This window comes from Morone saxatilis, unplaced genomic scaffold (genome assembly GCF_004916995.1).
Source record: "Morone saxatilis isolate NCDOM2014 unplaced genomic scaffold, NCSU_SB_2.0 Contig12, whole genome shotgun sequence".
Taxonomy (NCBI): Eukaryota; Metazoa; Chordata; class Actinopteri; family Moronidae; genus Morone; species Morone saxatilis.
In genome coordinates, this window is record NW_023339674.1 from 13,445,681 (window position 1) to 13,467,265 (window position 21,585).

At 39.5% G+C, this 21,585-nt stretch overlaps 2 protein-coding genes across 3 annotated transcripts; both read right to left on the bottom strand.

Moving 5' to 3' along the window:
- Positions 1-1,439: 1,439 nt before the first annotated feature.
- Positions 1,440-14,317, bottom strand: mcoln2 (mucolipin 2). Its single transcript, XM_035653185.1, has 14 exons — positions 14,180-14,317; positions 13,360-13,513; positions 12,617-12,790; positions 11,784-11,940; positions 11,341-11,419; positions 11,160-11,256; positions 10,964-11,063; positions 10,378-10,490; positions 10,016-10,165; positions 8,626-8,727; positions 8,369-8,491; positions 5,685-5,891; positions 5,056-5,189; positions 1,440-1,914 (listed from the first exon to the last, which is right to left on the bottom strand). The coding sequence occupies exons 1-14, from the start codon at positions 14,221-14,223 to the stop codon at positions 1,878-1,880; spliced, it is 1,671 nt and encodes a 556-aa protein (XP_035509078.1). The 5' UTR covers positions 14,224-14,317; the 3' UTR covers positions 1,440-1,877.
- Positions 14,318-15,755: 1,438 nt separating this feature from the next.
- On the bottom strand, positions 15,756-21,421 carry clcc1 (chloride channel CLIC-like 1). 2 transcript variants are annotated; one of them, XM_035653183.1, is made up of 11 exons: positions 21,027-21,421; positions 20,842-20,943; positions 20,411-20,521; positions 20,084-20,305; positions 19,719-19,859; positions 19,514-19,613; positions 19,065-19,162; positions 18,700-18,846; positions 18,051-18,608; positions 17,869-17,919; positions 15,756-17,135 (listed from the first exon to the last, which is right to left on the bottom strand). In XM_035653183.1, exons 1-11 carry the CDS (start codon positions 21,156-21,158, stop codon positions 17,031-17,033), a joined length of 1,767 nt encoding a protein of 588 aa, XP_035509076.1. In that variant the 5' UTR covers positions 21,159-21,421; the 3' UTR covers positions 15,756-17,030. The 2 variants fall into 2 exon arrangements, with proteins under 2 accessions (XP_035509076.1, XP_035509077.1); XM_035653184.1 differs by lacking the exon at positions 17,869-17,919.
- Between the last annotated feature and the right edge of the window lie 164 nt (positions 21,422-21,585).

A 21,585-nucleotide genomic window follows, 5' to 3' on the forward strand; every position in this document is an offset into this window, starting at 1 on the left:
CAAGTAATGCACAACTGTGATTGGAGTTATTTCATAGCCTAACTTTATATTTATACTCCACTACATTTCAAGGGATAATATTGTACTTTTTACTCCACTACATTTATTTTAAAGCTGGATTTACTAGTTACTTTTCAGATTATGTTTTACATAAAAAAAACCTGTGTGACTCAGCTACACGTACAATCCTACTTGGTATTAATAATAAAAATATAATCTATAATATCTCAGTCACATGGGCTGTTTTTTTCTGTATAATGACTACTTTCACTTTTGATACTTTAAATTTTCCTGTTAATTGATTGGTACTTTTACAGTAAAATTATGAGTCACTGAAGAAAGTAATTACCTCTTATGGGGTACCAGGGCAAATAATTGTGTGGCCCCTATACTGACCCCATACACCCACACACACTCTGTTCAATGTGTTTGTCTCCTCCATGATCCCATTAAATACAAGGCACACAGTAGTGGCAGCTTCATTATTTGCCCAGAGACACTGAAACCCAACCAGTATTCCTGTTTTCTGTGGCTTGAATTAGTTTGAGGTAGTTTGGGGCCCCGGGAAAAGCTGTTTTCCAGCTTTGAACATGTTATATCAATTCACAACTGCTCATATGAAATATATGAAAGTCATCGCTGTGTTCAGTGCAGTATGAACAAATCTGCGTGATTTGTTTGAAGCAGCACACACGCATATTGACATTTGTTATTAGCTGGTGTTGCTAGTAACAGTGACATCTGTTGACCTAAACTAAACAGTGTAGTCAGTGTAAAGGAAATCCTTACAGTAAATATCCTGTTCTTGTGTTTTTAAAAGAGGATTTGATTTGCTCTGGTGTCAGTTTTGACTTGAACTCACGTCTCTGTTTCAAAATATCACGAATATGAGGACAATGATGTGATGTCTCATTAGGTTTCATATACCCACCTCTGCCACAGGCATTTTGTCACATCCACACTAAAATGAGTCAAGAGAAGTTTTGGATAACATTAAAGTGAAGCAGACCCGTTGAATCACAGAGGTTTCGCGCTGGATAACTCTTTGTATTTGATCCAGGGTGTTGTTAGGGTTAAAAAAAAGAAGTTCTTTGATTTTATGAAGTTAAAAGCACTAGTAGTCACACTCCAAGAGAGTAGTCGTGCTCCAGCTTGTCTCATCATCTAAACTTGCTTGCAGAATACATGATAAAATGACTCATACTGTAATTCTCAGAGTCATTACAAACCGCTGCAACCCTTCTTACTCAATCTCAATCTGGCTCTGAATGTTATGAAGTGCTCCAAAGTTTTCCATCAACTGCATTTTTTTTAAGCACAGAAGAAATCTGATGTACCATAATTGCATTAACATTTGAGTTTTCACTGCTGCAGATATAATATTATAATATTAATCATGTAAATAAAATAAATAAAGAAACATTATCTGACAATAGACAAATGGAAAAAAAAATAGCATTACTGCACTCTTTACTAGACACTTGACAAATAAATTACATCTAGCACTGCATCACATTGCACCAGCGTTTGCAGCAACAGTCATACACAAAAACACTAAATCCAGTTCTTTGGCAACTAAATGCATGTGGAGACCATAAATAGGCCCTGTAAACATATCAACAGTATCCTGAACTCCAGTAGATATCATTATGAAACTTTTTTTTTTTTGTTTCCAGGCACAACTCATAAACTAACGCTCCAGTTTCATGTTCAAGAGAGGAACCCCTCAGCAAACTCTTCGCCCGGAACTCTACACTGTTGAAGATTTTGTAGTGCATCGCTTGATCTCGAAGTTTGTATCAGACGTGTGAAGTCCTGTTCCCAACATCCTCCTCCTCCTCCTCCTCCTCTCCCTGCCTGAACTGGTGGGACAGCTGTCAGCTGATCAGAATGACATCATCATTTTCAGGAACTCTGCAACAACACGATTTAAGAAGAAGCATGAGACAACCCAATGTCTCATCACCACCACCAAACAGAGAAAAACATACATTTGCAAACATTGCTTACGCACAGATCCCCATTGGTGGCAGCTCTGTCATCCACAAAGCATTTAATGTGTTCTACAGGGCTCTTGCATGCGCGGGTCATTAGTATGGCATTTGTTTTGATTAATGAAACTAAATTAAAAGATCTTATGTTGCAGATTTGATGAAACAGGTCTCTGCCTCATTAGGGCTGTGTGGGTGTGGTTTGATAAGATTGGAGTGTGTTCACATGATAACACAACTGTCCCCAGATTTCAATGCAAAACTTAATTCTCGTAAAGTATGTGACATCAGCCTGGTTCAGTGTGAAACTATTATTCCAGACTCTGAGGCTGCTTGTTCAGACCAGCGAGGTTTTCTAATCTCTAAACTCTTATTAAACCTCTGTTGTTGCAATAATCCCCTACACAGTCACAGTCCGCTAATAGTCAATTCCTACAATTCAAACCAGCACAAGCATGCCTCTTTATTTTCTGAGCCTTCACCTGCATGGAGGGTTTGGCCCTGACACAAAGAGACACAACAAAAGGGATGCAGGAAGAGGTCTGGATTTCTGGTGAATGTGCGCACCCTGTCTGAGAATAAAACCCCCAAACAAGCACTTTGAAAATGATAGCCTTGTCACCAACCCTGCGCCTTGAACATTTTCTTGTGTTTGGCTGTTTGCTCTCAAGAGAAACAGCTAATTATGTTCCTGTTACATCAAATCTGTAAACAATTACGCATTTTTCCTTCATCTTTATGATCTGCCATAAGCAGCACATTTTTACTGCTGGCTTGAGTTTGCATGTCAATTCTCAGACTCTCAGTTTCACAAACTGCTGCAGCTGTTTGAGGATGTGAATTTATTTCACAGTTGTGTCCAATCATTCTCTTGGAAAGCAAAATTGCCTCATCCTTTATGTTTTACTGTATTTATAGATTGCTTCTATACACAGTTTAGCACTCCCTTTGTCATATCTGTTTCAAGCATAAACTCCACTCTTTGGCTATGCAGCTTTATTATACTGTGTAATCACATGCAATTTACTGTATGAATCACAGCACATGCATTCAAGTCTTAAGAGATTTATCGGGTTATTTATCGGTCATTGTGGGTATTCTGAATACCTATTTGAGGGACTGTTACAACCTTTTCCATACTTAGTCATTCAACGTTCCATTCACGAGACTCTTGAGCCATAATAAATTTTTTCAGCCAACTTAAATCCAAACGAAAGGATTCTCTCGCTCTTAAACTTGCTTTTGAAAACAAGATAACTGACTGCAGCAGTAAAAGATAACAGCAGGAAGAGGTTAATTGTATGCAGATGAAATTTCATCCAGCAAGACATTAACATGTTTGCTGAGAACGCTGATCAAATTTTTGTGAGCGCAGCAAAACAAATTTACTCGTAGAAATGAAATTTGGTCAGGTCAGAGGCTGCAAATGATGGCAATTACAGACTTTGTGTAACTTGACAAGAGTACTCCTAATGACAAAAAGTCAGCCCAGTTCTATGCTCGGCTCCACAGAGAAGATAGATGTTCAATTGTCAGTCTTGCATTACGTTGCACTATTACACATTATTGCATAATGGCTCTGTAACTGACACTAAACTTCCTTAAAACACTCAGACATCCAGAGCAGGAAAACCGGATGGCTTGGTGATGGTGAACGGCTGTGGAGCATGCAGGAAAGACCACAGAGTCAAGAGTGTTAATGTCTGGTAAAACAATAATGATGGAAGCGCCATCGAAAGGAAAAACTGATACGCAGGGTAAGAGAAAGCCAAGAAAACTTTTCCATATTTAACTGTATTCGGTTCTTTTCCACTGATTACACGACTCAAAATTATTTTTACCATGTGTACAAACATTTGAGGCTCTGGCTTGCAGAAAATAATAGTTTGATGGCAAACACGGCACAATTCTATACAAATGACTACTATAGTTGCTAGGCTAGGATAAACAACATCTTTCTGGACTCAGTCATAAAATGCAGTCATGTCGTGATGTTGTTAGTTTGCAGTTAAGCCCTTCAGGAATATAAACTTAATTGATCTAAAACAAGGACATTGAATAATATATTAAAAATTGATATAACAATTTAGGAATGTTTAAAGCAGAACCAAAAGCTGAAGTAACACACCGCAGTCTGGAGAACTGCTGCTTTTGGTTGAGCTTTGTAACTTTTCCCTATAAACAGACGATTAAAGAGGAACCAATGACCAACTTGTGCATAAACTGTAAAGTTAATGTTCAAGATGGACATGGTGAAATAAAACGCAAGAAATGCATTATTATGAAATCATTATTCTGAGGTGTTAGGAAATACTTTATGTTATCTGATTACAAAAGGAGCAGATGCAGCGTTAAGTCCTTCCACAAAACAAAACCACACACCAGAGAGTCATTGAAGTTCACTGTACACCACATTAAAGACTGGTGGAGTTAAACTTCCACCCATCACACTCATCAATCAAATAACCTAATCAACCACCGTGCTTTAACAAAACTTTTCTGGCTCAGTTGGCTGCGTGTTGACCGTGCCTGTTTATGTGGAAGGCAACACAGCAGAGTGGGAGCGAGTGGCTGGGTGGGGGTGGTGGTGGGGGGGTCTTCCCAGTGCTCAGTTTCTCTGTAATCAGCCCCATCACTGGGTGTGTCTGCATAGCTCCCACCACTAATTTCATTGCTCTCAGACCACGTAAGAGTGAGCCAAACCACAGCGTGGAGGAAACTCCGCTCTAGTCTGCTGCCTGCTGATGATAGAAATTGGCTCATAGAAAAGGAATGAGTAGAAAACAGAGACGTATAGAGAAATACGATGTATTGCTGTAGCAACAAGGTGTTAGTAAAGCAAACTGAGCTTTCTACTCCAAAAATGTTACTGTATGTGTAATGTTTTTGTTATGAGTGGTTTACTTAAATAGGGACTGACTGTCAGACTGGTGAAGGGACACCTTCTAATATTGCTCATGCTTCAATGATGACAAGTCATGTTTGTACAGCGCAGTTCCCTGTTGTGAATGTGTGTGCAGCAATGTGTGCGAATAAAGGTTAAATGTTATTAAAAGCATTGTACCGTTGACAGCAGCAAAGCACAGAGTGTCTGGCATGAACGTCTGTCTGACTGCTCTCCTCTGCAACAGGAAAATCTTTCTGCTCTCTGAGAAATTTCTGCAGGTCCGTCAATGGGAATCCTTCCTTTTGGTATCTCTGTTGGTCATAAAAACACAAAGAAATGCAACTGAATCTAGACTTCTTCTTAAAAGGACAACATGGAACAAACAACTAACAAGACTAGGTCGAAAAATAGACACAAAAAACCTGAAATGTATGGTCAGCGCCACGGTAGTGTCTATAATTTGAATTCCTGGATGTTAAATGTTCATCTGCAGTTTTTTCTTAGTGTCCCCACTAATATTTGTTCTTAAGTGTACTGAAGTAGCAGATCACATGACATGTCTGAGTAAAAACTGCAGCTGCAAGAACAATACTTTCCACTCATGTCTTAATATTTAATTAAGTCTGATTTGAAAAAGAACTTATTCTAATCCAAAATCGAACTATTGTAATATCTATTAACTAACAGTCATTGATATCTTCATAATAACTCATCCCAGATTTCACATGAGGGCAGTACTGTGAAATATTCTTCGTGGAGTTTCTGTTACTGAACTCCCTTTCATGGTGTAAGAAGATTTAAAGTACCTTGATGGTCTCATAGGCGTCGGTGATGAGGGCGATGAAGAGCGACAGCACCATGTAGATGAAGAGGGAGATGAAGGAGTAGAGGTAGGCCCGGCTGAAGAGCCACACCAAAATGTTTTTGTCCTTCAGCTGAGCAAAGGTGGTGAACATGTCGTCGCCGTTCAACAGGGAGAACAGGCACTCCGCTACACGACTCAGGCCCTCAAACTAGAGGAATGGAAGAGGGGACATTAGACAGGATTTATTAAATGTTGCAAATATTTTTTACATTTTCAGGCCCCTAAAAAGTTTTCAGATAAAAGAAACTTTAAAAAATAAACACTTTTGTTGACCTGGCCAGCACTGAATGATGTCCAAGAAGAACTCAAAAACAAACAAAAAAAACTCTAAAACCTGAAGATATTAAAATATTATCTTATCTTAAATAGTTGGGATTGACTGCAGCCCTTTGCTGCATGTCGTCCCCTCTATCTCTGCCCCCACTTCCTGCTTCTCCCCAGCTATCTATCAAATAAAGGCATAAAGGCCAAAAAAAATTAATCAAATAGCCATTTGCCAAAATGCAAGGTAGGGGATGGAGCCACAGGTGATAACCTGAACCTAAAAACTGTAAAGTGAGTTAGCTTAGATTACTAATTATGCTACAAGTACTGATAACAATAAGACATTCAAAATGAGTAGGAAGTGTGTTCAAAAACAACATGTACATCACCAGTTTAAAAACAACACTGCGTCTGTTTGCTGTACAATAACCATATTTTGACTGTAGACTTAACATACTAACATATGTGCTTTTTAACACAAACCCGAACTGTTAACCTTTACAGAGACAGGGTTAAAAAGAAAGAGAAAGAGGTGCAGAATTCTAAGAAAAGAGTGATGCTTGATAAAGGTGGCACGATAGAGACAGAAACACAAACAAAGAGACAGATGGCTTAGAGGGAGGCACAAACATTATAAAAGAAGTTCCTCCAGAACATGATAACATCTTAATAAAACATCCCACTGCAACGGTATGGATGCAGGGCACAGCACTCGAAGACGTGTGGGATGGCAAGTCCCGGAACATCCTCTGTTTATTCCTTCAGTAAATACACAGAGGAGCCTCGAAGGGCTGACAGCACACTATAAGGGGACTCCCCCAGCTTCCGCAATGTAAATATCTTGATATACGTTTTTGTTGACTGCAGCGTTGGATACATAAGGAACTGAAACTCGTTTTACTTCAGGTGCAAGCATAACAGCACGTCAGGTCATTTTCACTTCCACTGACTAAATATGAAAATGCAATTAATGTGTTAGTAATGTTACACTCAATACAAATATGGAAGCACCAGTGCATTTAACAACAAATCTTGTGCACCATTTACAATATTTAACCGCATTTCAAATCAGTCCGCAACTTATTTAGAGTAGCTACTCCAATTCCATTTAACATTATCAACAAACTTCCATTTGGTACGTGAGAGGTCACTTGGCCCGGGGCGGCTGAACTCAGCCTATCTCACATCTGTCTCTCCTACAGTATGAGCAAGGCCTTGTTTAGACGCCTACTGCATGCTCGGACTTCCGTAAATAATTTATCTTAACGGGCGAGGACAGCTAAACACACACATATTTTCCCTGATGGCACTTGTTGTCCAAGGATCTCCATCTGACTGCAGTTAAAAATATCTGTTGACTTTGTGTTTTCAGAGCACAAGAAAACAGTAACCATGTTAACTTCTGTGGCTTACTTTCTTATTGCTTAAAATCACGTCATTTATTGTAGCCCGTGCAGTTTTTGCTATGATGTGTGAACTTAAAAAGGGCAGCAGGCTCCAGTTTGGGCAGTTCAAAAGGTACTGATCATGTATAATGTCCCCATAATGTCCTGCAGGTGGGTCTTTATTGCATGTCTGCCCCCCATTCCTCTCCCTTTTATTTCCCGTCTCCCCTACACTGTCATCTGTCCAGTAAAAAGGAAATAAATCCCCCCAACATACTCAAAAACCTGGTTGTTTTAAACTGAGACAAGGCTGTGAGTTTGTGTGTACAGTGTGGAAAGAATTTGTGTCTCAGTGTAAGACTTTACAAATTTGGTCTTAAGGACAGAAAGCGGTTCTCGTTGAAGCTGGAGGTGTAATTGACAGAACGTATACTGACACCTAGTGGTTGTATAAGCGTCTTTGAAAGCCAAAGGGCTTCTTTTTTTGCAGTTTCCTCAATTTGCAGGACAAATGTTGGAGGATGCTGACACAGCAACTCGAAAGCTAAATAACTGTCCAACAAAAAATCCGATAAGTTTAAAGGTAAATATTGTACAGAACACCTGCATTCTTTTATTGAAATGTTCATAATTTATAATAGAATTCTTTGTATTCAATATGTCCCACTATGAATCCCCACACTTGATATACGCAGACTGGCTGAGTAAGTATTTATTAAAAAAAATGCTGTTTCAGCCAATTTAAAAACATGCACACATATATGTCTGGGAACTAATGTACCCATATTTTTGGGGCCTCAGCAGTTCTGCAGGAATAATAAATACGAGGTCAGTGCCTTGATAGTTCCTCTAACTTCCTCACATCCTGACAGTAAAAGCCAAAGTGATTCAACTAACTTCTGTAATCTCAGACCCTCAGGTCTCCACATACTCTGCTCTCCTCAAACCAGTTTGAGAGTGAGTTAATGAGAGTTACCTTCTCATGGTACGGCCCAAGTACGATCCACCCGCAGAAGGTGTAGCCGAGGTAGATCATGCCGGCACAGCAGCAGAAACGCAGGACCTTGGGGAAGGCTGCTTTCATGGTTAAAATTAACACCTAGACACACAGGAAGGTATGGAGACATAAAGAGATTGTTAAACCACAACCAAATCACTAATAACCTGTTTGATAGTCAATGTTGAGTGTAAGGAAAGGTACAATGAAAGAAAAAAAAAGGCTCACAGACTCACATTGTATTTCTGGAAGTATCCGAGATATCTGATCACGCCGACCCACACCATTAATGTAGACGTTCCCAGGAAGATACTGCACACGTCGTAACTGGTCAGACTCTACAGGAGAGACGAAAAAAAAAGTACTGAGAAAGCAGTTTTCTCTTGTAGGATTAACAAATATTTAGTGTGGGTGAAGGTGGCACACCCCAACTTTTCCTGACTCTGTGTTTACNNGTAAACACAGAGTCAGGAAAAGTTATATTTTAAGTTCACTTAAAACAGATCTCAAACTACAGACCCATGGCTCATTTCTGGCCCTCCAAACGGTCCGCAACAGGATGTCAAAAATATTATATAATCCGGCCACAAGACAATTTGTTTTCCTAGTTTCATGTCATTTAAACTACCACTTCTTATAAAGTACAAATAAAAACACAATTCTATTTTAAAAATGTATTTTGTTTTTCACAAAATAATGGTAAAGGTCAAAGGTGCCTGGAAATGTGTAGATGATTTCAGGGTTTCATTTGTTTGGTTGCAAACAAAAACAAATGATAGAAAATTATGATAGAAAAATGTATAGAAACTGCAATTTGGATTTGTTTTGTCAAGTATGATGTTAGTATTGTTTTGCTATTTCTATTGTAATACCTGAACACTGAAGTGACCCCTACTATGAAATAGGACAATACCAGCATTGACTCCAAGCCTAGTTCAGTTTGAAATCCCTGACTTAAAGCTACAACACTGCAAGTATGATTTTATTGACTTGATTTTATAACAACAGGTGGTGACATCACCTGTATGGATTATTTTAATGGGGATTAAAGTACAATGGGGAAGTGCAACAGAGGAACATCTTATCAATTGTTAACAAGTGTGTGCATGCGTTTTCTTTAGGTGAGCCAGTTCTAGGCCTCTGTTATTGTGCAGGCTCAACTCACTGTTATGGCTTACTCGGACATTTGGAACCACTGTTAATATTATTATTTAAGCCTGTGCTTTTTTCTGCTTTCACAAGTCAAATGCCTGCTGTGAAAATGGTCTGTTCAAGATGAGCATTTCCAAATTAGTATGAATATTTATCCTTAACAGCAAAACAACAGCCTCTGTCGGGGGTGGGGTGAATAAGGGAGACGTTTATTCCTACGTCTGTCAAGCTTGGGGTAAACACTTAACATGGTGGCTATACAAAGGTAAGACAGTTGGGTTAACATTAAAAGGTCTTTACAGTGTCTACATTAAGTCTTTCCTCTCAAAGTCCACCAGACGCTGAGACACTCCCAGATTTCTATTTCTCAATTGCTTAATGAAGCACTTATAAAATCAAAGGTGATTACATCCATCTAAGTCAATACACAGTAACCCTCTTCTCTGTAAGACAGAAGCACACGATTAACTCTACCTTCGCTTGTATTTCCATCTTCAGTATGGATCCAATTATGGCCAAGAGGTCGCTGATAATGACCAGCAGATACCAGCCGTTCAGAAACTCGCTCTGGTCATCCTCACACACTTTACGGTTGTAGTTCTCATGCAGGAATCTGGAGAATCTCTGAAAACACACCGATGCAAATGAATACTCTTGAAAAAGATAAACAACACAGTATCATTTGATGACTAAATGTGCATTCTAGATACACGACATTATCATACCAAATGCCTGCAGATTGTGAAACATTCATCCATATCTACATGCAAGAAATGTAGAGCAAAGACCAGAAACAGGAGAGAAAAAGAATGCCTGTACGATGTTGGACAGCTGACCTGGAGCAAGCGGACAGCCAGTACGATGGAGCGGGTGCACAGCACAGCTGACGTGAGGCACACGATGATGACAAAAGCGTCAAACACCAGAAGATAGTGTGTGTTCTTCTGAGCTGAAACAGAGACAGAGACAAAGTGTGTTTGTGTGCGTGTGTGTGTGTGTGTGTGTGTGAGGGTTTATCTTTAAAACAACTCTCTCACACTCATTACTGATAAAGTTTACAGGAAAACGCCTCCCCAACAGTTAACAGTAAGAGGCATTTGCATTTTTGGGGCTAAATAGTATTGCTTGGTGAACATGAGGCACATAAAATAAATTCTATATCAAAGTATTTACAAATGACCTACCACATACCACAGTGTGAAAGTTTTAATTATTAAATTACATAACACACATATATTACTTCATTCAAAAATATTCCTTTGAATCTTGAACTTTTATCATAATAATGTATAAATATTACACATACGTATCTGCACTCTAAAATAGCCTAAATGGACAAACAGCTCTTAATCTAATTATGTTTTGTTTTTAAATTCTATTTTTGTTTTTATTTCTCCATTCAATTAGACAACTACAACTTACCCGTCCCAGATATCTTCCAGTCTCGACATGCACAACTCTGAGCGTCTATGTCCAGGAATATTTTCACCTTCCCACTGTGACACTGGTTGTCAAATGTAATCTAGGGACAAGAAGAGAGGAAAATAGATTAGCAAAACGATGAGAAAAAGCAGCTGTCTTGTGATCAAACACAGCGTATAATATGGCTGAACCATACCGTGACAAAGAAAGCGTAGCAATCAGGTAACTCTCGTGAACGCACAGTCTGAAGGTTGATGCCTCTCAGCTGGAAAGTTATTTTGATGTCAACTAACCTGAAAGCAAAATGGAGGATTTAAATGTACATGATTTGTGTTAGCTGTGGCCAAATACAATACATTGATGGGTGATGTAATTACCTGTAAAAGTCCAGATCAAAAAAGGATGAATTCTGGGTTTTCCGTTGATTTGTAGTGTTTGGATCATGGGTCACACAAACTGAGAGAGAGGAGATGAACATTGAGATCTTCTTTTTACACGTTTACCATTCAATATGTGTGATATGACGCAGAAGTAATGGGTCTGTACTTCTACTTTACACTAAAATACAGACACACACACTTAAATTTCCACAATTACACAGTGAGAAACAGAGTGGTGATTTAGTAATTCAGGTTCCACCATTACAATGATTGTTAAACATTTTAAATTAATCTGAATTCTTGAATTAATTGTGGGTCTAGAATGAGCTTTTATGGCTGTTTTATACATGCAATCAGAAATGTATACTCCTTTAAAACACAAACAACAAGGAAGTGTGATAAAGATCAGTGATTTTACTGGTCAGCCTGTTTACTCTCACCTGTCTCCAGCTGAGCGTCTATGTCATAGGCCTCATTTGAGGGCTCCACACTGCCTCTCTTGTAGTACTCTTTACAGAGGGTGAGAGGCAGCAGCTTGCCGTCCTCATCCTCGGCGTAGCTGATGGGACCCACAGAGAGCCGGCCCAACTGGCTATACTATAAATATCAGAAGCCTCAGGTAAAACACGCTCTCCCAGGGTGATGTACATAATGTTAAAGAAAACTCCCAGATCACACACGCAATCAAATGCAAAGTCTGGTCAAATATTAACTGACTGAGAAAAAGAGCCTGTTTCACCGGATAACCACATAAAATACAGAATAGTTCACATCGAGTACGTTTACATTAGCGTTAGAATCCCTGAATTTGATCATTCATGACAAACGTGATTATTCATTAACTCTTATTCCTGTTTACATCATCATAGACCATATGATGTTTACATGCGTTGTATGTTTGTCAATTTTCTGTCAAAGGTCTTGTTAATTTTACATTATTGACAGAGTTGTTTTCATTTCCTTATAGTGTAAAAGTCGGAAAAGATAAAACTTGCCCAGTAACCCAAGAAAAGGGAAAAACTCAATTCAGACACAACTCAAAGCCACAATACTGCCACAGGAACCTTTAGGAAGAAGGATGCGTTCAAAACCAAACAAAAACGGATGACTCACATCAGCAGGAGTTCAACTTAATCAAATTTGAACAAAATTTAATAGATATAGCGTCATATATTGTCAATGCAAAGTATTCTTAATCTGACAACGGTCTGGAGCGATTTCCATGAAGCTACAGGCAGTGGAAGTGTGTGTATGGTGAGGGCGTTGAACTTGCCTGATCCAGAACATAAAACAGACTGTTATGGACGGCTTGCTGCGTGTAGACAGCAACACTGTAGTCGTCCTCGTCCACCCCGCTGTAGTCCTTTAGGAAAAGGTTTTTGAGAGCCATCATGTTCTCCTCCTTATAGGACACCACCAGCTGGTTGTTGAGGCCGAACAGGATGAGCTACGGAGGAAACAACAGGGAGGGAGATTTAATGTAGATGCTTGCAGTAATTCAGTAATTCCTGTTTAATATTTGTTCTTTGTGTAATATTTTTAAAGTCTAAGCCAGTAAAAAATTTGGGGAATACTCTCCTAAGCTTACGTTTTTAACTTAAGGAATGCACTTCCCTAATGCTGATTTACAACACAGATTTGGACTTTGGTCCTCTCAGCATTTTAAAGATCACTTGCAAAGATGGACTTTAAAAGAAGTCATTTTAGTCCTTAAGTGAAATATCAATGAATGTAATCACCCCTTTTTAGCAGTTTTATTGTTTTGTCTTTGCTGTACTTTTTCTAACAGTGAAAAACAAAATGTTCCAGTACAATAAGGTTCAGATTTAAGGGGGAACTTCCTTTATTTCATCATCTTCCATTTAACACAAACAGACGCAGTCGGACCCTGTGTGTCTCCCCCACTCAAATACCAACACTAATTAAAATACATTTACTGGAATTAAGCAACACTCTCCCAGGAAAACATTTAAGGAGTGGGTTTTATTTCCAGGTTAAACCCAACACAGTACATACTTGTGTGGTGATCATGATGATTTTCAGAATCTGCACCCCAAGTTTCCAGGGTATGTGTCGCCTGGCCCGGTATTTCTCACACGGGCTCATGAAGTAGTACCTCAGGTCATCTCTCAGGTTCTCCTCTTTGATAACATCTTGAGTCATCACAGAGCTGAAAACAACAAGTCACAATAAAATGTCCTGTCATCCAAAAAAAAACTGTTTTACTGGTACGTTGACCTCAAATTTCAAATTAACTCCAGTATGAAGAGGCCAGAATAAACGTCAGTGAAACAAAAACAGAAGTGAAAGCAGTTATTTCATGATAACTTGAGCAACAGTTGTCTTTCAGTGCACTACACTGGCAATCTCTCACAGGAAGAACTCCATGTACTGAGCACACAGCCTGCATTCATGGTGCTGCCTGGGTTTAAGTCCAAGGTTAGCTCAGGGAGTGCACTTTCAATATTTTCCCAACAGTTTGCCCACAGGTTTTCCAAATACCCTTTTTTTTTTTTTTTTTTACTGCAGTTGGAAATCAGCCTTAAGGAATTTTGTTAAACGACGCATTTTACAGTTATTTCCAGCTGAATGTGTTGGGTTAAATACCTGCCTGCTTCTTTCAGGAGTGTTAAATGACTGTTGTTTTAAAGTAAGACAATAAGATTTAGGTTATGTTAATAAACTTTAGGGTCATTTTGGCAAATACATCCGGTGTTTTAATGTATCCTGCACATTATATTTATTTTATTTTTAAAGTATTTAACACTTTGCATGTTTTAAAATGTCGAAAATGAGTTTTAAACGCCAGGCAATTGGAAAAAGATAAATAAATTACCTAATGGAATTGCTCCTGTCCAGATATCGAACCAATAATTCCATGATCGATTATCCACGTGGACACACCAGTTAATCGAGTGTGTGGTTGTCAAAAGGCTGACAGACAGACAGAGAGGACCTTTCAGCTGGGTCTCACCGAGCACTTTCCAGGCAGCCAATCAGGAAATGAGTTTCAGGCGGCGCACATGTTCCCAATCTACGGTCCGAGGACCCCCAGTGGTCACCGAGAGGATCGAAATGGGTCGACGGCAAAAAAAATAAAAATCAAGATGCTTTATTTCTATTGTTCTCCTATTGTTCTCCTTTTGTTATCTAAATTTACACAGAAATGACCCAATGACAGAAATGTAGTCTCTATTTCTTCATTGTTATTATTTGTCTTTTTATGTTTTATTTACTATTTTTTCTGGTGTGGAAACCCTTTTATTCTGTTGGCTTAAAGGAAGCCATGTTTTAAACACACTGAGTCTAATAAGTGCTGGAGTCAGCCTGTGATATACCCCCCCTCCTCCCCCAAGTGTTTGTTTATGACTGTGGAACGTAAACACAGAAAATACCAAGGAGCTGACCTCAGAGTCTTCAGTGGTGGATACAGGCCTGTCTGCAATGTGAGGTACCCTATTTGTAACACCACTGACATAATCCAATCCCATATTTAACACACAAAACCTTCCTCTGATGGGGTTTTGGCTTACCTTTGTTTTGGGCGCCTCAGTTAAAGTTTAATACTTTAACAGAAATGTGGCCTGTGAGAAGATGGAGTTATTGTGTGAGGCTGAGAGACAGTGACGTGGATTTCTTATCAAGTCTCATCAATTATCCATTAATTAATTTACTTCTTCATTCATAGCTCTATCTTTCTGTCTTAGAGAGTTTCTTTCTCAGCCTGTCTGCTGAGAACTAAAAGATAACATTTCACACATGTTGGGAACCATTTTCACACTAGAAGCCTAAAGACAGCACAGTGCTCTCAATCATACAACACTATATTTCTATTACATGATACAACTCTTCAAGCTTACCATTAAGTATATTGTATAAGTTATTCATCAAAAATGAATACACACAATGGATTAAGTAATGGGTTTCATTTCATCTCCTTATCCCTTTCTCATAGTTCTCTGGTCGCTTGTGGCTGTGAAAGAAACAGTGAAAGGTGTCTTAATGGTAAACAAACCATACAGACCATCACTGTGTGCTTCACATTAATACACTGCTGGCAGAGGTGCCAACTGCTCATCAGAAACTAACTAACCCATTCCCACACACTCACAGCAATTTACGGTTCAGTATCTTGCCCAAGGGCACTTCAACATGCAGAGCTACAGCCACTGTTTAGGTTTAATACAGTTTTCATTTTGGATCGAAATTTGTGGATATTCTTTGGGTTGTGGCTGTTTAACACGCAGCGTTGTTGGACATCAAAACCTCTTTTAAATCACTTTCTTCCTGGTGTTTGTAGGGGTGTGAGAGGAAAATTTATTTAGCATGAATCCAAAAGGTCATTCATGATATCAGATATAAGAGAATTAAGGTCTCCATCTGAGATAACATGCACCCCAATGCAAATGATGGTCAGTATTGATGTTTGACTTTAATTTCACGTTGGACAGAGCAACAAATTCCTTAATACAAAAATGTATTTCCCATAAATACCCATTACTGTGACAAAACATAATTAGCTTTCTAAGGTTACAGTTTGTATTGTTTGTGTATTATTCCCAGCACCTGTGTACTAACTTTTGCATGAGTATTTTATCATTTAGGGGTCGTGAACATTGTTGAAAATGTACACACACAACATGGATATACGATCACCTGTAAAGTTTTAGAAAACAGTTGCCTACTCACACATCCAGCAGGCATGAAGCAACCTTACCATTCATTTGCACTCATGTTTCAGGCCACCTGATGAATATGAAGGCCAATATTTACTCTCTTTTAGCTCTGTTTTGCTCTCCAACAACTCCTGAGGGTCGCTAACAGAGCGTCTAATATATATATATATATATATATACACACAATAGGTTGTGTACAGTGGATTCAGCAGAACCTTTTTTCTGGAAATGAGTCTGAGGAGAGCTGTGAGAGTAAATGAAAACAGCAAACAGTAACAGTAAAGCCCGACTGGTGCAGTTTTCAGTACTATTGTGTGCTTCAGTATTAATGACTTCAATAGGTTTTGCTTGCCCCTTCTGATAAAAAAGATGAAAGGAGGTAGTACAGCTGTTGAATTGGCTTCAGCATCACTATTTCAAGGCCTTTATATACGAACCCTTAATGGCCATAAAAATAGCTTATTGTAAAGAAAATACAGCATAAACAAATAGTTTTTTATCCCTTTTAAATTAAAAACTCCAAATGTATACTTCAACATCAGTTATTATGTAACCATTGTAATAATTAAACAGCCTTTCATTATCATTACAGTGAAACTAATATAGTTTCTAAAACCATGATTCCTGCTGATGGGTATGAAATACTGAAACACCAGATCAATTAATAACCTTTTTTAAACAGATCACTTTCTTGGTTCCCTGACACGTGTTTTAGTCTGACTGCTGTGGTGTTGATTGAATGTTTCTTTCTAACTGAGGAAATAAATACAGCTGACAGTCGACATCATCACAAAATAATACCAAAACTTAAACTTTCTGGGGACACTGCTCCGGGAAAGGCACATTCATTTGACCCCAAAACAGCAAGATAAAAGTTCAGCTGGGAACACACACACTTTTAAACAATGTGTCTAAGTCAGATAGTCAGGATAATAACTCTCCTTGGCACCACCTTTCATAGTCCAACCAAAAAAAAAAAAAAAAGTTTGGTTTGGCCGATGTAGAAGCCGTCTACTCCACGACTGCTGGAGATGACTCCTGAACAGGAACTCCGACAGTTTCAACTTCCATCGAGGAGACAGAGGAGGTCTTGTCTTCTGCTGAGGCTGGAGGGTCCTGCAGTGAGGCAGTTTACATCAGACATGTATCACACACACAAATGCTTACATGTTCAAATAGAAATGCCTTCTAGCAGCAAATAATATATTCATTAACCAAAGCAGAAGATATTTAAACCAATAAAACATTATCCACTATATGTTAAAGCTGCAGTAGGTAACTATAAAGCAACTAATCAGAGCAAAAAAAGCTACTGAAGCTCCAAGTGAGAAAAATAAAGTAATTACATTCACGTAGGAATTGAGCATATTACTGACTTGAATCAGTGAAATGTATTAACTGACATTTAGTTGCATTACATTAGAAACAGACGAGGTTTATGTTATTTGCTGCTACAAGTCTTCAAATGGAAATAAAAATCCATGCACTAAATTCACTAATGTGCAGTGGAATTTAGCTCCTTTATTGCTGTGGCACAACACAATTATAATGTAGTTGATCTTAAATGTCACTTTGATAACCACAATACTCGTGAGAGGAGGAAGAAATAAGCCAAATATTTTATGGTTACACACCAGTATACCATGGCATCCTGGCTGAAATCCACTGCACTTATCATTTTTGTTATTAATATCTAGGAATCTATATATGAGATACATATAAAGCTATAAAATATATCCACAAGTTACTGGTTAAATACACTCACAAGCACAAGACAAGTTAAACAGCCGTCATCAAAACACAAAAGTTAAAAAAAGCCAACCGAGCTAGTTATTAAATACTTCTTTACCAATTTATGTCGTATGTGAATATTCTTCATCCCATTAGCACATGTCCCATGCTGAAGCATTAAAACATGAAAAACAGGATACTTTAAAGGTTTAGTCACAGTTAAGAGGCACTATTTTATGTCCAAACGTGTAAATTAGGATGAATTTGTTTTAGTTTTCATGTATTTTAAAATGAACTCACCTTAACATCCGTCTGTGAAGAACTCCTTCTGGCTGGCTGAGATTTAGATACTGCGCCGTCTCTGCTGAGTTCATCTTTAGACAAATTCTCATTCACTTCCATAGATTTATTCTCTGATTCAGCCGGTGTAGTTTTTAACTGGGCTGTGTCAGCAGTCGCTCCTGCTAGCTCCTCCTGTGTCTCCTGCTGGTTGTCTGAATCTGACGCAGTGTAGAGATCCTGCTCTTCCTCCCGCAGCTGAGCATCCGGCTCATCCTCACTGTAAGGAGGCTCGGCGGTGTGTAGTGTCTCCACAACCACCTTGGCCGGCTCTTCCCTGGGTCTGTTGGGCCGCCTCCGATGAACCTGGTTCCTGTGCAGTCTGCCATCGTCGGCTCGTGGCCTCAGGGCACGTTGCGGTGCGTCCCCTCCCGCTAAGTCGTCGTAGTCCTCGATCCCCTGGAGGTGACGCTGCGGTTGCTGCAGCGGCGGGGGAGGAGGTGGGTCTCTTCGATAGCGGCGGAAAGGCGCGGTGATGCCATGCTGGAAGGCCGCCTGCACGCCTCCATACATGCATACCTGTAGAAGAGTCACATAAATATACCAGTGTAGAGAAAAACTGTCTGATTTTATTTGTTTGTGTCAGTGATAATCTATCAAGGATCTTTACCACAATGGATAACACGATAGTGATGAGAACTGGGATCTGCAGGGTAATCGGTAGATCTTTGAGGAGGGCTCGTAGAAACTCACTGATCCCCTGGCCGAAGTGCTTCAGCGGCTCTGTGATGAAGGTTGTGATGGTAACTGAGATCGCCTAAACAGAAAAGTTCATTATGAAACTTTGAACATTTGTACACACACACAGATCATTTCAAACTAATGCCAGTTAGTCAGTCGTATAGTTTGGTTAACGATTATGTTGTATGAGAACAAATTTAGAATACACAGTGAAACGCTTCAGTCTATTTCCTCAATAAAAGCCTAAAACACACACAATATAGCAGAACACATAATGCCATAATAGTGACCTACCTTGGTAGGAGGTACCAGCAGAATAGGGTTGACCATGAGAAGTTCATAGTATTTCTTACAAGGGTCATCTTGAAGAGTCCAGGTGCTTCTGAACCACTCTGCAAAAAAAACAACCAAACACAGCAGATAAAGCTAATAAAGCAACTAAACAGAGTTAGTTCAGGGGAAACTAGTGGCTTTATTCAAAGGCTTAGTTGGCATTACGCAACTTAATTATCCCAAAGAAAATCTTACACAACACGGAAAGTAAAAGTCATTTAACCATTGCAAAAGATTGTGAATGTTGACCAGTGAGGGTAAACACACTCATATGTGTAGCAGCAGAAAGATAAACACCTGACCACAAATAATTAAACAATCCTCATCGTCCAGCCAAAACCACGTATCTCCAGATTAGTTGATTCTGAATTTGTTGAACAACTTTTTCTACCAACTATGTATTAGCTCACCTTTCAGGCTGTCACTCCAGTCAATTCTCCTCATTCCAGTGCATTTTTCATTGATGCCATCCAATTTCACCATTTTGCTTTGGTGCTCAGCAAAGGCAATCTGAAAGGGGAAAAAATGGTATTAAAAAACTTATCTGGCTAAAAAAGAAGCACTGAATAACTGCAGCGTGAGAGCAAGAGAGCTTAAAAAGCTCTTCTTCACCACCTTGTAGAGATAGAACCAGTTCCAGATAATACTGACGAAGAAGGAGACACCCATCATTCTCCTGAACTGCACGAACCAGGACACTGTTGACCACAGCTGAGTGCATATGATGGCCACTAAAATCAGAACCGACAGTCCGATCTGGAAGGAACAGAAAGAGCACAACTTCACCGGCGGCACGAGATGGAAAACCACTTATAACACAAAATATACATTAAAACATCAGTTATATTGCACGTGTTGTTATTGTATTGCGTTTCCAGTTTTTCTCAGACTTTGGATGAAATTATTTCGAATACAGGGACATGTAATGATCTCTCATTTGATCTAAATCTAAATCTAAAATGATAAATGAATAAACCTACTTTTATTACTGTGTCAAGCTCCACGCCAAAGTTGTCTTCAAAACGCCACTTCCACGCCTCGTAGTCGTGTGGTTTGAGATCCACCAGTATCTGACTGATAGCATTGTCCAGAGCTCCTGTTCTCCAGCTGTCTTCGCCATCCAGAAGCGTCTGAATCTCTGTAATAGATTGTCTGGACAGTTTGATTTTGGCATCATAGTGGATGTCCGTGGAGTCACTGGGCTGGGGATAAAGGAGGACAGGCGTGTTAAAATGGCAAAGCCCCAAGCAAGACGTATTCAAGAGCCACATAACACACAGCACAATGCATGTAAAAAGACTACACACCAAACCAACTCTTTGTATCTCCTTCAGGAGTCTGCTGAGAAATCGCTTGAACACTGGAGTGCAAGTCGGCTGCTGTGAGATGAGCGTGATTCTCTTCTTTTGGTCCTCAATCTGAATGAAAGCAAAGCACAGTATCTGTGAGTCTTGGCTAATCCCGTGAAGGTGGGTTTCCTCATTTATCGTAGAGATTCAGCGTCTTGTTAAAGCACAATCAGCAGGGCAGACGATGATGGACTTGTTCTTTCTGGTTGAAGGATGAAGAACAGTGTCTCTGATGTCTCGAGGTTTATAGGAGGATACTGGCAGCGTGGTGCCATCATTGTTGAGTTTTTAATGTTTCCCTACTCTTCCTGCAACTGGTAAAGCTAAACATGCAATGCATTGCTGTAACTGAATTGCTATCAAATGCTTTATACAACCAAACCACTAACCTGGTTCTTTAGATCCACTACCTGTCTGTCACACAGCGCCTTCTGGTCGGAGTCCTGAGTATACTCTCTTCTTTTGGTTGGCACATTGGAGTACTTTTCTGGCTGCAAGGCAAATGACACACACACTGATTACTCACCGCCACAACAGAAATGTCAACAAAGGCTTCAAAGCGATTAATAGCAACCTCTGCGGGCTTCTTCATCGTTTTGGTGGTCGCATCGTAGTTGAGCATGTCGTAAGGGTCTATCCAGTCGTCGTCCACCTGCTGTGCCGCGGCAGCCAGTAAAACGCTGCATACCAGGACACTGAGGAACATCCTGGCACAGAGAGGACGGCACTTCTCCCTACCAACCCTCCAGGGTTAAAGCTAGCTGGAGAGGAAGAAGAGCTGCACAAAACGACAGCAAGTCGAGTTACAGGCTAATGGTAGTTTAAGCAAGTTAGTTCAGTTTGAAAATAACTAACGTTAAACGGGACTGGACCACAGCTAATGCTAACTGCTATGCTGTCAGTGTTTCAGACCCACCGACTGTAATTACACTACAGCAAAGCGTAACCTGCAAGTTTGATTACCACACATCCGGGTCACCAACCGTTAAGGCAACGCAAACGACGTGCGTCGCGAAGGCTGACGGGAAATGTAGTTTTTAGAGAAAAAGTCGAGCATTGTCAGAATTCTGGGTTTGTTTGTTTTCGACCGACGTTATAATGATGTTATGTTAGGGCGTTTTCACACATAAAAG